This window comes from Mycetomoellerius zeteki, unplaced genomic scaffold (genome assembly GCF_001594055.1).
Source record: "Mycetomoellerius zeteki isolate Tzet28-1 unplaced genomic scaffold, Tzet1.0 scaffold79, whole genome shotgun sequence".
NCBI lineage: Eukaryota > Metazoa > Arthropoda > Insecta > Hymenoptera > Formicidae > Mycetomoellerius > Mycetomoellerius zeteki.
This window is the reverse complement of record NW_017257819.1, coordinates 1108522-1126450: the sequence shown is the minus strand read 5'-3', so window position 1 is coordinate 1126450 and position 17929 is coordinate 1108522. Positions and strand designations below refer to the sequence as shown.

At 30.4% G+C, this 17929-nt stretch overlaps 3 protein-coding genes across 5 annotated transcripts; 2 read left to right on the top strand and 1 right to left on the bottom strand.

Annotated features, from left to right (window-relative positions):
• Window positions 1–1270: 1270 nt before the first annotated feature.
• Window positions 1271–3722, top strand: LOC108729700 (protein SDE2 homolog). The gene is made up of 2 exons (XM_018458903.1): window positions 1271–1425; window positions 2927–3722. Exons 1-2 carry the CDS (start codon window positions 1330–1332, stop codon window positions 3632–3634), a joined length of 804 nt encoding a protein of 267 aa, XP_018314405.1. The 5' UTR covers window positions 1271–1329; the 3' UTR covers window positions 3635–3722.
• A 565-nt stretch (window positions 3723–4287) lies between these two features.
• Window positions 4288–6888, top strand: LOC108729701 (bolA-like protein DDB_G0274169). Of its 2 annotated transcripts, none has more exons than XM_018458905.1 (4): window positions 4288–4463; window positions 6024–6241; window positions 6532–6600; window positions 6750–6888. In XM_018458905.1, exons 2-4 carry the CDS (start codon window positions 6032–6034, stop codon window positions 6843–6845), a joined length of 375 nt encoding a protein of 124 aa, XP_018314407.1. In that variant the 5' UTR covers window positions 4288–4463; window positions 6024–6031; the 3' UTR covers window positions 6846–6888. The 2 variants fall into 2 exon arrangements, with proteins under 2 accessions (XP_018314407.1, XP_018314406.1); XM_018458904.1 differs by having other exon boundaries at window positions 4288–4556.
• A 280-nt stretch (window positions 6889–7168) lies between these two features.
• ash2 (set1/Ash2 histone methyltransferase complex subunit ASH2) lies at window positions 7169–14086 on the bottom strand. 2 transcript variants are annotated; one of them, XM_018458909.1, is made up of 11 exons: window positions 13799–13877; window positions 13360–13503; window positions 13101–13279; window positions 12816–12988; window positions 12548–12722; window positions 11261–11469; window positions 10637–10814; window positions 10013–10157; window positions 9031–9166; window positions 8340–8591; window positions 7169–7603 (listed from the first exon to the last, which is right to left on the bottom strand). In XM_018458909.1, the coding sequence occupies exons 1-11, from the start codon at window positions 13831–13833 to the stop codon at window positions 7499–7501; spliced, it is 1731 nt and encodes a 576-aa protein (XP_018314411.1). In that variant the 5' UTR covers window positions 13834–13877; the 3' UTR covers window positions 7169–7498. The 2 variants fall into 2 exon arrangements, with proteins under 2 accessions (XP_018314411.1, XP_018314412.1); XM_018458910.1 differs by lacking the exon at window positions 13799–13877 and adding an exon at window positions 13984–14086 and having other exon boundaries at window positions 7170–7603.
• Between the last annotated feature and the right edge of the window lie 3843 nt (window positions 14087–17929).

Sequence of the window (17929 nt, the reverse complement as noted above, 5' to 3'; positions counted from 1 at the left end):
GAGCTGAAATTTGACAGGGATTATTTTTTTGTATGAAACTATATTCTGAAAAGTGCCACAAAAAAATTTATAATACGAAAAATGAAGATCATCCTAACACACACACACACACACACATATTATGTATATATTTACATATACATGTATTTTTTTATATATGTAGAAAGTTATCGGTACTGACTAAAGAGATTCGTCTTATTTCTCGGAAATTATGAACGCATTTCATTAATATTGATAAAAACATGATTTTTTTGGGATAATTAAATATGTGAAATTCAATTTATATTTGCAATTTGTTTTTATATAAAATTAGCTAAAACAAATTTTACAAATGCGAAAATAACATATTTTCTTTTACAAATTGCGTAGTTTAAATGATAGTAGATTATTATATTGTTTTACATGTTCGCAGTTTCCTAAAACTATTTTATTTATATTTTTCTCTTTGCCTTCTTATTACTGTTGTTCTGTTTATTCAGGCTGTTATTTTTGCTTATCTTATGAAAAAATTAAAGGGGATTTCGCTTGAATTGAAAAATCGATTTTTTTGCATTTTCTTTTATTTCATATTTTAAGAATATTCAATTCAAATATTATGGCAATATTCGCAAAACTGACAAAGTTACAAGACTTACTTAAAGCGGTCACTGCGTAGACAGGTAAAAAATAACTCGCTCTATCAAGCGTGTTGGAGTGAGTAAGAGCTATGGTAGGAGCATATTGGAACATGTTGGAGCATGCGACGCGAACAAACCTTACATAATTCGTCTATTTTTTATGGCTAAAGCTGGTTCTACATTAGTCGCATCGCAGCGTCGCAAGCGTTGCGGTCCAATCAACATCAATCTAGCTTGACTCTGAACGTTTGTTTTGCAACTGTTGGAAGTTTCCTTCGCGCTGATTGGATCATACTTTTAGATCTAGAAGAATGGTCCTATCTCAGCAGACAATCATAAAACGGTTCTGTTGAGTCTGCTGACCGCAGCCATTGGTCGCGTTCAGCAGACTCAACTGTTGCGGAGCGGATTAATGAGCTCTCGCTGCTATTGGATGATCTAAAAGAATACACCAATAGCAGTGAGCGCTCACGGATCCGCTCCACAACAGTTGAGTCTGCTGAACGCGACCATTCTTTGTTCCTAATTCCTTATTCCTTCTATTGTGCACAGGACCTAAATCTAGTGACTTTAATTTTTAAGCGACACGAGCGCCTCCAATCCAATCGGCGACGACGCCCGAAAATCTAACGATCCTGCACAATCCTGTTTTGTGGAATAAGTTCCGTTTGATTTTATTCGTAGTATAAAAGCAAATTTTATATACGTAAAAATGTTGAATGTGAAGATCTTGGGAGTATCCTTGAAATGCAGCTTCAACACGCCAGTCTCTGTGCAAGAATTAAAACAAGAAATTGAGAGAGAAACAGTAAGTGATTGATCTTAAATTATATTTTAACATAACCTTAAATTATTTTTTTATTATTCCTTGAAATTCTTGTAGCGTTTTCCATTGGGAAAGCTAATGCAATACTGGTACAATTGGATGCAAGTCGGTTTACATATTTTCAGTGTTAATGAAGAATTTAATCTTTTTCAGATTATTCCTATATTCGTTTACACAGCGATTAGCGCAGAGAGTATCATTTAATCCTTGTTTAACACTCGATGAACAACAAGGATAAAGTAATACTTTTGTGCTAACCGCTGCGTAAACGAATACACTCTATGAGATTAACATGATTAGAGACTGTCTCTAAACATGATGACAAAGAATTTGTTATTAAAAGGATTAAATTATTTTTTAACACTGAAAATAGTGAATTAATTTACATTCGATTGTATTCAGTGTTACACTAATTTTCGTAGTAGAAAACGTTATTAATTTTTTTAAATAATTTGATTCGAGCAGTTGACATCTCAATCTATAATTTGCATTTAATATTTTAGTTTATTAATATTTGATGAAACTATTCATTCACATCTTGTGTAAAAACAAAAATTTGGAAAACGAATCACTGCTTGATGCTCTAAAAATTAATTAAGTATAAAAGATGTATTTAAAAATTAGAAAATCTATTAAGCCAAAGAAAAAAGTAATATAAATATATGTTATAGTAGAAATAGTGCCTGAATTATAAAATTATAAATAGAAATTAAACCGATAAGAATAAATCAAATAAATGTAAGAGAAAGAATCTTATTTTTAATCATCAAAATAGATCTTGGTGCTCATTAATATGCAAATTTTTACTAGTACACTTTTCAGTTCTATAAACTGTGTGCAGATTCAGTTTATCGGACTTGAAACACAGTTGTAAACTGAAGCTAAAAAATAGTATAATTGATGTTGCTATGTGTACAGAAAGTAGGAGATGATGCAGGATCTTGCTTTATGCAAAAAGTTTAAAGAATTATATCTTATTTTTTATTGCTTAAGACAATATAAAAGACCTAGAAAATTGAAATCCATATAGAATCATAATTATAGGTACATTCATTTCATATTAAAAACACTGAGTAATAAGAGATGGATAACATGTGCAAAGTTGAGAAACTATACAATGATCAATACTTTCTATACCAAACAAAGTCCATAATTATACAGTTCTACCTGAGTTTTCAGTTTTCTATACAAAACAAGATCCTATATCGCCTGATACTAGCAGTACAAAACATAGCCTTAATTGTATAATTTTAGATAGATTTTCAATTTGTTTCATGCCAAATGTGATTTATCAGATATCTTCTAATTTTTTATGTATACACACACGAAATGTTTAATTATTTTTGAAACTACTACAACTTTTGAATCCTTGTTTTGCATAAAAAGAATGTACTTTTATCAAAATTTAAACTATGAGGGAAACTTATCAAATATAATATTAACAAAGAAATATCACTTATGGATTAATAATTCTTGTTTTCAGAATCTTTCATGTGATCAATATTATGTCCTGCACAATGGTCGACTCATACAGGAAGATGATATCTGCTCGAGTGGCTATGCAACTGTGGTTCCAAGACTGTTGGGTGGCAAAGGTGGTTTTGGATCCATGTTACGCGCGATAGGCGCGCAAATTGAGAAAACCACAAATCGCGAAGCTTGCAGAGATCTCAGCGGTCGCAGATTGCGCGACATAAATGAGGAAAAGAGGCTGAAAGCTTGGATTGATAAACAGGCCAAGAGAGAGAAGGAAGAGGTGGAACGCAAGAAGAAGAAGCTAGAAAAACTCTGCACCGAGCCGAAGCACGAATTTAAAGATCAGCGTTATGACCAGGAACGTGCGGAATTGACCGAGAGAGTTGGAGATGCCGTGGAAGAAGGATTCAAAGCTGCGACTACTGCGAGCACATCGGGTATCAAGAGGAAGCAGGAGGAGAACAATAAACCCAATAAACGCAAGACCATGTTAGATTTGGAAATTGATTCCGACGAATTTGAGGATTCTGATGACAGTGATGAGGATGAGGCGTTGCCTGTGGAAAGAATAAAAGCAAAAGAGCAGCAAGCATCAAATGGCAGCGGACATTCCAGTAACGATGCCGAAAATGTCAATGAATGCATCAAGATAATAGGAAGTGAACATTCCATATCGTCGAATGATAATCAGATAAATAATAAAAGTATTGAGTAATGTTATTTACTGAAGTAAATATTAAATGTATTATTGAGTCTCAAATGTAAATGCATAAAAAGTACAAAAAAAGATTATGTTAATTATACTTGGGTCACTTAAAGTTAGAGTCATTATTTTATATTAAGATCAATTTATGTAATAATCACTTTATTGTCGAAAATAATGTAAGCATGTAATTTCAAACATATTTATTAATTATAAATATTAATTATAAGTATACGAAGAATTAGGACTTCTGATGCAAGAAATTTTTTGTTACTTTTTCTCGCTTATGACATCAGAATTCTAATATGGTCGAAGCAGCTTAACGAACATGAAATAAATTACTGTAAAAGAATTTCTTGTACGTTGTAATGTATTAAAAAAATTGCAATAAATTATACATATATTATTTTAACCATTACTTGAATTTCTTTGAGCGGTTCCCTGATTCTCTCGAATGACAATTCCTTGTAAATTCCAAGTTTGATTCCCTAGTTTAATTCCGATATTTCTGATTAGAAATAAAATCATCAATGCGATAATCAATTAAAGAAATCGCTCATTTATATCTTGTTTTCTTTCTTTTGCTTGAAATAAAGAATTCTGATTGGTTGAATTTCTTATGTCTTATGTATAAGCGTTATGCAAGAGTCTGTGTTCCCCACTTTATGACGCTCGCATCGAGGTATTTCGTGGCTTTGACAGATTTCTTAACCTGAATAGTCGTGAGCTTTAACGATTAAATATTTCGATTTGCGGGGCAGAGCGAGCTTTTCTCGGCCAGAATGCCAGATTTATTCGACCAAAGATGCGTTGAATGAGCCTAATTTCATCGATTTTTGAGGTGACGTGGCTAAACTGAATAATTATATACATATATACATAAACTATAAATAAATGCATAAAGCAAGACCGATAAGATTAATACTTAGAAAAAGTGAGTATTTAAGGTGATTAAAATTGTTTTACATCTAAAAGATGATTAGAATTATATGCTCTAAACTTTAAGGCTATAGATTGCATTTTCATTACTGCTTCTCCTCTACAAGAGCGAATATTATTGTACGAATAATATTTTAATTACAAATTTATTTCTCATACATATGACGAAGTAATTAGTTGCAAGTAATTATAAGATAATTATATAAAAACGCGTTACAATGGAAGACTCATAAAGGTACAATTTCCTAACCTTAAAAATATCATTTAATGATCGATTACTCTTCTTGCAACTCGCAATACCTAGTGACGATTTTTATTATCAGTATTATCACACACTTATTCTCTACATTAAAATACATATATGGATAAAATTTCGATAAAATGTATAAGGAGTGAGCATGCTTCATTTGAGACAGTCAAATCTGTCTGCAACAGATTTTGCAAAGCGTGTGCTACTAATTTTATTAGCAGAATGTCAGCAGAAATATAACAGAATCTATTAATGAAATGTAATAATCAATCGACTGTAGAAACCGAACAGATTTTGTAATCATTTTAATATTCCACTTAAATGATTAGCAATTAACAGGCTGTATTTAATTCCTGAGCAATTTGCTGTCAAATAATAGGTGTTTTCCATTTAATGACACAAGTCGACACAAATACTTCATTTTTCTTGATATTCAGAGGGTAACAAAGATAGTGTCGACTTGTGTCATCAAATGGAAAGCACTTTATATCAACAAATTCTGTTCGCAGAATATAAGCTTAAACTGGTTTCACAACTGCGTGAGCATAGTTATAAGCGATTGTAATTGTAAGAAATGACCCATTACAGTTGAACATGAGAAGAATATTCGATTGTAATTGGTTAATTTAACGCAATTGTAGAGTGGACTCTAATGCAAACGTAGCTGATACTATTTTATCACAGTATCCTGCTTTAATCTGCTAATATATTGTTAACGTCATGCTTACTGGAATATTTAGCTAGATTTTCTCATCTTCAGACCTACTTTTCTATAACTCTCTTGAGTAAATTATACATATAACATTATATATGTAATAGTATTTTTATACACTCAGTAATTTTCATTCTAGCATCTTAAGATATTCTGACCATTATAGCAATTAATATGCAAATGCAGACATCTGTTTCATTTTTTAAATAGAAATCTTAGCATTTAAATACAAGGAGCACCAGTAAATAATGGCAAATTCTGTCTCGCGATGAAACCAATCATACTGAAGAATTTTATAACAGTTACAAAACTGCTTTCTCTGCTAAACGCAGCTTATTTTCGTACTTCTTGGGAGAAAGGATTTTAAAAATTACTTTAGGTTCTGCGAGGCAGATTTATCCTTATTTACTGGTACTCTTTTAAAGCCTTTTTGCATAATGCACATTATTTGTAATAAAGATAGATATTAATGTTAATTGAATAATAAAACAATAACATAGATTACAGTATGATTCGTCATCAACAAGACATGAGCAGTTGTGAAGCATTGATTAGGCCTATAGAGAGTTCAATTAGGGAAAAGTTGGAAGCTGCACTAAAACCCCTTCACTGCGAAGTTATTAATGAATCCTATATGCATAATGTTCCTAAAAACTCTGAGACGCATTTTAAGGTAGTGGTTGTAGCAGAAACATTTGATAAGCAGCCGTTAATCAAGGCAAGTATCACCGATTTTTAGTGTTCTCTCTAATTATTAAATGTTTTATTTTAATAATTAATTTTAAACCTCTCTTGGGTTAAAAAAATAATTTTAATTAATCATGAAATATAAGGTATAAGATGTATGAAAATAAATATGGAAAATAATAGCGTTATTTAAAGCAAATAAAATAATAAAAAATAAATGGTACTCATTTATGAATTTACATAATTATGAGATTAAGGACTAGATATTATTTCGCGTACTTAGTATAATGGAAAGGATATCTGAATTAATTATTAATTTAGCGACACCGAATGATAAACCAGTTATTGCAAGCAGAACTGCAAAGAGGTGTACATGCTCTATCAATTATAGTAAGTGATGACTGTTATTTATTAATTAATTCTTCACTATTAGCATGTAAGAAAAATAATACCCTTTTTAAAATGGGCTAGATAAAAAAATTATATAAATTATATATATTATATAATTATATTATATATATTATTGTGTTGTCTTCAAGGCGAAAACACCAGAGCAATGGGAAGCAAGCAATAAAATAGTGGCTGCGAGTCCTGCTTGCAGGGGCGGTTTTGGAAAGTTAAATGTAATGATTTAATGATTAATTATAAGTATTAAGGTAATAATTTAAGTTGCGAAAATAATTTACATAACATAAGTATCACATAATAAACATATTCCGCTGCAATTTACATAAATATTTTCTTTTATTAAATGAGATAATTATGTATAAAATGCTTTCGTATACCAGACAAAATCAGATAATGAAAAAACTTTTTAATTTGCAAAATCGGAACATAGGATAGAACGGAATTAAAATATTGATATTGTAATACAGAGATAAAAATAATAACAATAAAAACTCAAAAGTTTATTAATCAAAATATCATTTCATCAGTCGTAACTTTAGGATTCATTTTTTCAAAAAATATTTGAATCGTCTTCTCAACTGTTGCACTCGATCTTTTAGTTGCAAGGTTTTGGTTCAACAATACAATGAAGTTGTATACATAAGTTTTAATTGATGATATTCAATGCTTTCTTCTTCATCATTTCTCTGAATTTATTTCGCTATATACTAAAAAGATGAGAGCTTTTAGTAAGCACGTACAGATTCACAAATAAATATAAATTAAAAAATTTCTCATAATTCATTTTCCTTTTTTGTTTTTACTTCATGTATTGTTGTGCCAATCCCTAATTGCATAATGTATAACGAAAATGACAAAAATAAAAAAAGATGCACTAATGTCACAATACGAATGTATCCAGTCTTAATTTGCCTTCATTTTCGGTAAGATAGAGTATGTCCGCCATTGACTGCTCGGCTATCGCTTCCTCCGCCTTCTCGTGCATCTATGATAATTGTTTAATGTCATTAACATTAGTAAGAATTATTGATATTATTTAGAATTACAAAAAACCGCTATATCCTTGTAAAATTGAAAGTTCGATAATTAATAAGTACATAAGAGAATTACACATATTTCTTTGTTGATAAATTGATTTCGGTATGGTCTAAATATACATCTTGTGAAATGTTATTATTGGACAGTGTAATGATTCCTCAAGATTACTGATAATACTTATCTTAGAATAACTTGAGTTTGATGCAATTTAATAAAGTCTGAAGATAAATTAACATACAATAGATTAATCTGATCACATGGTGATTTTAATTAATTGTGAGTATATGAAGATAATTTATCATTTTAAAAACTATAAAAAAGTAGCGATACTCAAAAGATTTTATTTTATTATATAGAATTTTGTATCATTGAGAAAGACCATATTAAAGATCAAAATATTTAAATATGACATATTGACTTCTTTTTTATCAGTGTTTCACTTCTAGCGTTGGCTCAAATAGCTTATATTAGTCTAATATCAATTTAAATTGCACATATCTTGAATAATATAAATGCAAAGTTTACTTTAAGTCGACGACATAAATTGAAAATTCTATATATTCTATATATCAGGTATATAAAGTATCTCAATCTACGATTGTGTGTGAATTAACATTGTCGATTATTAGATAGAAGTAAAGACGTGAATTTACTTGAACAGTAAGAAATGTGAGTTTACTTACGCCTCTAAACGTAATATTCGTTGGAGGATATTTAAAATTCGGTCCAAAATTCACAGAAACCATCGCGCTCTTGTATAGTGAAATCCCTGGATAGTAAGCGCCCTTATTGATGTCTATAAAGGCATCACCTTGGCTGATTCCATTTTTGTAATATATAATTTTGCTGCCCTCTAAAGGCCGTAGAGCTTTTAGGGTTTCCTGTACTTGATCTTTTTCCTCGTAATATAAGTGGCTCTTGAACTTTACTAAAGGCTAATTTATAAATCGGAAAATACGTAATAATTATTATATATTTTTATAGAAAGTTCATTTTTAATTATATGCAAATATTTCAGTAACAAAATCATAAAACAAAGAATTAATTATATTATTATAACTACGGTCCGATCGAAATTTCTAATAATTTTTTAATAATTGTATCTTAATACCTTTATGAATAGAATAATGTGAATCAAATTGGTGTAAAGAAAACACATAGTTGTTTATTTAAAAAATTATCTATTTTATTATATATATACCTATATATTTTTTTTTTATTTTTTTAAGCAACTCGGTTGTAACTTTGGCGCTTCTTATTTTGTTATTTGCATACCGGTCTATTAGTTTAACTTACTATTATGTATATTGTATACGCTATACATAATACATATATATGTAATTTAATTTTTTCAAATGGGCTTGCTGTACTTACTCTGTCTTTATAAGTATTCGGAATGTGTGATGCATCATGTGTGTCTGGTAGAACTATAAGGAAGCCCAAGGTATCACTCTCACCATAATTGTCGCTATAATGTTTGCCACGGCTTTCGTGAAATCGTGTTCCTTTTCTGTCAAAAATGTATTACACTTATTTTTTATTTTCTTGAAAAGAATACTTTAGGAAGTTTACTTGAAAAGTACTGATTAAAAAAAACTTTATTATAGTGACAATAAGAATCTTATTTGACCGTACATGTGAATACAAAATAGAAAATAAAGCCCATAACGGTTGAAGCTGGATCTTTAGTTAGCTTCAATAATTCGATGTGAATTTATATACTACGATCGAATCCTGCCAAACTGCGCGCCGAATTGATTTTTCGATCTTGAAATGCTATATCGACAAAATTACCGTAATACTATCACAAATTAAATTGCCTCGCAATTTAATAATTTGATGTTCATAGGCATCTTAAAAAAATCTTAAAGATACTGATAAATATATGTAAATAATTTATTACGAAATATTACCTCGGTCGGGGATTGAACGTGGATCTTTTGCATTCCATGCGAGCATCCTAAGTCTTTAGATCACCGAGGCAATTTGATATGTGGTATATAAATTCACACCGAATTATTTAAGCACTAAAGACCATTATGGACTTTGATCATGGGCTTTATTTTCTATTGGTTGTGTATTTATTATAGTGTTTTCTTTAGAAAACTCAGAGAGAAAACTTTCGAAGTCAGTTATAAGAATATGTAATAAAAAATAGGAGTTTCTGTTTAAAAATTTCAGATGATTTTTACGTGACTCTGAGAGATATCCAAAGTCATTCTGCTATTACTGTAATGCGCCACTTGAAACCCTATAATTTGAATATAAAAAAATTTCTTACTGAAACGCTTACTTTTCAAGATATCAAGGGATCTGCAATTTTTTCCACACTCTGTATAATCGTGATATGTAATACCTGGATCTCCATGAGTAACCAAATTTGTCATAGCCAAGTGGAGCTTGTAAGTTTGCATATTCTTGTCCCCATCCGAGTCTCGTAGCAGATCCCTCTGGCATCTCTTCAATGGTGGCTTCCCAGTACCAAGTACCCCTGCTTACACCTGTATGTCAATAAATGTAATTAGATTTCTCTCTCTCTCTCTCTTTTTTTTATACAAAACATTATCAATCAATTATAGCAAACTTTCCGGATGCATAAAATATAAGAATAAATAAAATGCAATCACTAAAACAAAAATTGAAAAGAATATAAAAAAATTTCAGTTGTGTATTAGTATACATAATTTCTCAGTAATATTAATAGCTGGTATAACAATGATATTATTACTATTATATTATTGAATATACCAATATTTTCAAATTAATCAGATTAACGAAAAATTATGTATATATCAGTATTAGTAGAGAATATGCTCTTTCTGATTACGCTTGTATTTGACATTAAATATTTGTATAATTAGATTTTTAATGTTGCAATTTTATATAAAAATACACGGTACCAATATATAATTGCTAGTAATGGCGGTGGAAAGGGTCGCTGCCATTTTAACAAATTGATAGTAAGAGTGTTCCTACGTACTATGCGTGGCTCTAATCATACAATATCCTTTTTCTCCAGTAACCGCTAATCTGTCTTCAGCCACTTTCAGTTGCGGCGCACGATCATGCAATGCAAGCAAAACTGTACTCGGGCTAAGAGCGCGATAGAGCCAGCCGGGTATAGGTTTACCAGCCCAATCGCTGCTTTCGTCGAACTCCTGAACACAAATTGAAGAATTTAGAAAATATTCAAAAAATTTTATTTTAAATGTTATTGTGCATTTAAATTTAGAATCTTAATCCCTTGACTGTAACACATAGAAATTGCTTTTCAAAACTCCCAATAAAATAAAATAAAAATGTGCTATTATAATTTAGTTTTTACATATTGATTAATGTGAAATAATAACATAATTTTATATAATTAATTACTTAAAACTTTAATGAAGTTCTTAATTCTAGATTTAAAAATGGATAAATCTGTTGGAAAAAATCAATAATATATTTTTTTTCTTGCAATAGAGGGAAGCAATAAAAATAAAAAAAATCTTGATCCTTTGGCCGACACATTGTTCCAATATATGTATATATTTTGTGTGTGTATACGGTTTATATAAAAATTAAAAGTTAAAGGTATATGCAGGTAAAGAAAGCCGAAGCATACCTGTCGGAAAGGCGCGTGTGGATCTGGCTCTGCCAAAATGTATCTATAGCCGTCCTTGTTGAATGGATGCTCGAGCGGATAACCATGAGCCGGCAGTTTAGGGGTGGTCATGTCGGATCCTCTACCTTTTTTTCCAGAACCTGTGCCCGCTGCTTCACCTGGGAGCTTTCGTTTGGCGTTACGACCTCGCAATCCTCCGCTAAGTGGCACTGAACGTTCCATTACGATATTTTAATACATATTCTCAAGATATTCAATTCTCAATATTTCTCGTCTTTCAGTAATATTGTCCTTAATCCTATCTTTTTCCTCTTTAGTCACTGTTTCTTTTCAACGTATCAAAATAAATTGCAAAAAATCAACAATCGGTTTTTTTGTAAATAGGAGATCAATTCATTCTTGCAATAATAAATCTCTTGTACAAATAACAATATATTAAATGATATAATTGGCGATATCAAGACGTTATGATCTTATACCAATGTGACTTAGAACAAAGTTTATTGAGATGTCTATTAGATGCCTACGTCATGATTCAAACTTAAATAATTTTTTTGATAACGAGTTGGTGATTGCGTTTATGATAAGATAAGAAATGACAGATCTAACGACATATACAGCTATGAACAAAATTTTTAGTTATGTATCTAAAAATTTGGAAAAAAGCGAAAATTTATCGAATTATATATGTTTTATTTTTAATATTCCAAAATATACAGGCTTGAAACATTTTATACAAATTATAAAGTATAAAAACGTATACACACGCTTATATACAAAAACATAAAAAAATTAAAATATACGAGGCGATTTTTAATTTTTGACATTAAAAAAACGAACTTGGTTTCAAATTAAAATTTTAATAAATCTAACAAAGTTGATGTGAAATTGATAATAACAAAGGTGATAGTACCAATAAGAATTAGGAATTAAAGGGTCTATAACGGTTAAAGCTGGATCTTAGATGCTTCAATAATTCAATGTGAATTATATATATATATATATACATATATATAGTATATACACACAATTATGTACATACATATATACCATATTTGTAGTCATTTTTAACTGCGCGCTGAAATTTTATCGAATTTAAAGACGCAGTTAAACTACTGAAATAATATCACAATTAAATTTTGATACTCAATAGGCATCTGTTAAAGAAATCTTAATATGCTGAAAATCTGTACAAATAAATTTATTTATTGCAAAAAATATTACCTCGGCCTGGCTCTCTATCATTCTGTGCGAGGTGATAATAATTTAAAAGTGATAGACACATACCAACATGCTGTATTCCCATCTCTGTTGCTCGAAGGTGACCATTCTTGATCATTTGTTCATAATTCGGTTTAATTGATGTGAGTTCAGAGCTTGCCAGTCCAAACAGCTGACCCTCAGACGAAGTCTCGTCCATTGTAAACAACGTCCCAATGTCTTTAAGCAACGCTCTATGGATCTAGAAGAAATTAAATGTCTGTCAAAGGTAAAGGCACGCTATATTATCGCATCTATCGTAATCCAATGAAGATGTAATGTTGTAATTAAATACCGTAGCATGCCAGGACTGAGTAGCTCTGCGAGGCATTGTAGTCATGCTCTCCCAATGACAATCAATGAATGGTATGATATCCTTGTCCTTGTGGAAAAGAGTTTTCTGCTCGTTCTCCTTTTGGCACATCTGCAGTAGATTTGCGATTGCTGTTACACACATCTGAGGAAATGCTGCAAAACCATCAATAGAAGCATTATAATAAACAGATAGCTCGAATTTTATCTCTCTCTCTCTCTCATATAAACTGTTATAAACATCATACTTGATATTATTTATACTCACGCGCTTGAGTCTTCTTAAAGCTTTCCAATCCAGTCGGCGAACAATTTTTACATACAAATATATAGTTCACCATAAACGGTACCAGTTTGCCCAACTGATATCCAATACAGGATTCGTGGAACCAGCGAGAGCAGCTAGCGCAAAGTAATTCAACAATGTTCAGATTCCTTTCCTTGCCACTGTAAAGTACATTCCATGGTAAGTCATAATGTTATAAAACAGAAAAACATCACCAGGATAATTCATTACAGATAATCACCAATAACAATTGCTACTTTCATTGTTGTTACTTTGTACGCTGGTTTTCTCCGCTGCTTCATCCTGCTTAGATTTTTGCTTCTTGTCATCAGGCTTTATTTTCTTTTCCTCAACAGCCTCCATCTGATCTGACTTGTCGCTTGGACTAAGTTAATTATTTTTAATTACTAATTTATCGTAACCGTACAGGTTATAAGAATTTTAATTCTACAATCATATGCAGTTATACATTTCGTCAAATTTTTAAGTCCTTATAAATTCAACTTTTATAAATTCCTTACATTCATATAAGCCACCTAAGATTTAATTTGTTCAAATTCACAGAGAAATTATGTTTCAAATATCAATTTAATTACTAATAAGGATTTCAAACTCTTAGATTTTTAGTTTTTCGGATTATTAATATGTAAAATTTGTAAATTATTAATTGTTATACATACAAGTCTTCCATTTTCAAATTTTCGAATCCCAACATTTGACTTCTTCTTTAAGTGTTTATCAACAATTAAACCAGAAAACATAACCTCAATTTACAATACCACGGTAGATTGTGCATAAACGGCAGATGCAATATATTGTATACGAAGAAATATAAAACATGTGTTTATCGATAAGTACTCGCTACCTGTCACTTTTTTCTTCTGCCATTGTTTCATAAATCACTTCACTTTGCAATGAGCTCTATAATACACTGGAGCATACTGGAGCGAGTGAGCAAGCCTCTCGGTTGTTTCCGGCTGCTTCCGGCACAGCACTTTCGGTTTCTCTGTACCATGGTAGGAATTGGTTAGAAATACAAGGGTATTCTTTTGCGCATCCCAAATATACCCTACCAATGATCGCGATCAACAGACTCAACTGTTACGGAGCAGATCCGTGAGCGTTCGCTGCTATTGGTGTATTCTTCTAGATCATCCAATAGCAGCAAGCGCTCACGGATCCGCCCGTAACAGTTGAGTCTGGTGAACGCGACCAATAAGAATTGCAACTTGATACGTCATCACTAAGCGGCTAATTTGAATTTTCTAACAACATTAGTTTAATAATACTTATTAATAAATTTTGCGCAATTTAATATTAAAATTATGGAAGAATACATACTTTGAGATGTTAATTTTTGTGATTTTTATGTATAATTAAATAAAAAGAAATGTTAAATATTTATATTAAAGGGTATTAAAGCACGAAATCTTCGACATACATATTTTAAAATAGATCAATATTTTCAAGAGTTTGTATCCCTAATAACAAAGATATCGTACGAATTCTGTATTTATACTATTATCATACGTACAGTTGCACACATACTAGTAACGTTCATATAACAATCTGTGTAGTTTATCATTTGTCGTTTATTCTTAAGCTCATACTCAGAATACGTAAATGTTTTAACGGGAAGCATTGCCTATCGATTCTTACAAGGAACACTCAATTGACTTGGTCAATAGATTAATACACATTTTGGTCCTTCCCACACAGCATGTAATATTGCAATAATATTACAACGTGTAATGCAATTAATTACGTAAATACTATTGAGATATTATATTGCGATATATCACAATGTAATATTGCAATAATTTTGTTGAAATATTACAATGCGATATATCATTCTGCAATATTACTACAATGTCGTCCAAATATTGCAGTGTGATACATCGCAAAGCAGTGTTACCGCAATATCGTTAAAATATTGCAATATGATATCGCATTGTAATATTACCACAATATCATTCAATGGTTGAAATGTGGTATATTGCGCACTGTAATATTACAGCAATATCGTTCAATTTTTACATATTGTGACAATTATTACAATTATTAACATTAAAAAATCTTTTCATTTTCAATCGCTATAATTGTTATTAAAAACTGTTGCAGGTATTAAAATCTTAATAAGTTATGAATGTTTAACAATAATTTATAATCTATCTCATATGGAAAGCTCTATGACAATTAACATTAAAATAAAGCAGGGTTGGGTAGTGCAGCTAAGTTAAAAAAATAAAAGTTAAGTTAAAAAGTTAAAAAGTTAATTAACTTTAACTTAACTTAGTTACATTTTAGACTTTGAACTTTTTAACTTAATTTAGTTACATTTTATCAGTAACTATTAACTTTTAATTTGATTTTTTTGAAGTCAATTCTCAGACACAATGCGAGAGGATAATGAGTATATAATTTAGTAATTTTATATTGTATAATCGTTACTTGTGAACAAAAATAACCAAATTCTTTAATAAATATGATGTGAGAAAGGAAAAATACGAAAAATTATGTAAAATGGTCAAACTTCTTCTCTTTCTTCTTTTTTTTGGTTGTTTATCGGACCAAATTTAACTTTTAACTTTTCAATTACTGTTTTTTATTAATTTAACTTTTAATTCAATTAATTTCATTATGGATTAACTTGTATTTTAATTAAGTTAAATTTTCAAGGCTATTAACTTTAACTTAACTTAGTTCAAAAAAAAAGTTAACTTACCCAACCCTGAAATAAAATATTTAAACGTTCTTATTAATAACAGAAAGTAAAACGAACTGATTTGGAGCACTCTGTCATTCCAACGTCTCTTATTGTCCAAGAAGGAAAAAAGGAATAAAAAGAAATTAGCTTTTTCAAGGTTGTACGTCCATAGGACGACTCTGTTCTTTTCTTCGCAGTAATTCATAATTTAAACACTTTTCTGGTTTTTCAACTTTATATAAAGGTTCCTAAAGAACTACTATAAAGGCGTATCATCTCAACGTAGATAATATGAGTGCAATAAATATTTATTGCTACGGTCGATTGCAAATTCAGTTTCTCGAGGATAGCTTTGGTGATGCAAATGTAGAAGCAACGCTTATGTTTTCCGATACACGACAATCGACGAGATTAAACAGAATTTTTCATAAGCGTCTGACTATCATCTATACCCCGAACAAATTTCACTCCCGCGAAACAACGTAAGGAAAGAAATGGACAATGTCGATAAATTCTTTCGAGAGTCACATTACAATATTATTCAAGTTCTATTAAGTGTTAGCGGTCTATATCCCTATCACACGACAGGCAAACGTTGCGCGATATATTTCGCATTTCTACTAGTACTTGGATCTGGAATGATATTTGAGGTACACAATCAATCATTTAATTATTATGACGCATTATATACATTTTTTGATTCTCCGATTTTGTTATCTGAAGACGTAGTGAAAAATTTATAAATACCAAATGTTTTTTTCAATAATTATATTGTTAATTGATAATGGCAATTACTGTAGAATACACGCACTTTACAGCGTGTCGCGATCTTTTTTCTCGGCTGTGACAGAGCATGAAATTAAAACGAATCAAATCGATTGCAAGCACAAATATCGCACGAGTGATATATTTACATATATATATCCATTTTGAATGCAGGTGCTGGGTACAATTGGAGTTTGGTCAGATTCTTTAGAAGTGATTGACTGTTTGCCGATTTTAGTTCTCGACATAGTATCGATAGGTAAACTGATTTGTGCAATATATATGTTACCGGAGGTGCGTAAATAAAAATAATAACCCTTATATATGTACACACAGAAAGAACGGTTTTGCTAAAATATCTAAAAATTTAAATAGATTCAAATAATTAATAGATCTGAAATTAATTTTGTTAAATCACCACAATAATTATATAGTTCAAACTGGTTGTTAGAATGTCTAAATTTTTTACAGCATTGCTCATTATACTTAAACATAAGCATAATGATGAACATAATTATTTTAACTATCCAATAAAACTATTTGCAGCTCTATATTTATAATTAAATTTTTAGATGTACTTCGACCAGCAAAATTGTTCTTTCAATTTAAATGACTGAGTAGAATAAGATCGGACAATAGTCAAGCAACGTAAAATCGTATTTAAATTGATTTCGAGCTGCAGATCAGAATACTTTTAACGAGAATGCGACAGTATTGGTATTCTCCAAAGTCGGATGAAGAGACTAGAATTCTGCTTTCACATGCGTTGTACGGAAAGAAATTAAGCTACGTTTATACAGGCGAGTTTTTTCTCTTTATATATGTATAATAATATAAGTACATTTTTAACAATATATTATACATACATATATTGTAAATACATATACAGGATGGGATATTTAAATTAAGGGTTGTAATAGTTAGTGTCAATTTTTTGAAAATTGATTTTATTATCCTTCGTCCCATTTTTTGACCATACAACTTCTGTTTGAATATATTTTGTCGCAACGTATATTTTTGTGGATACCATAACAGAAAATATTTTCTATGATTCTTATCGAATCTTTTTAACATTTTACATGTTACCTTGACATCGCGCGTACTTCTTCTTATCACGTTGATAAAATCATAAATTATATGAGAGAACCTGAAAACGTGTGACGGTTTTTTTTAATTATTAGGTATCTTACTCAGTCATACTCTTGTTTTCCTATTTACACCACTATTAAGTAAACTCTACACGGAATTCAGAGAGGACGATCCGTCAAGTAATGCACATAAACATATAGGCTTACCGTACTACGTCAATTACATGATTGATCAAAAAAAATATTACTTT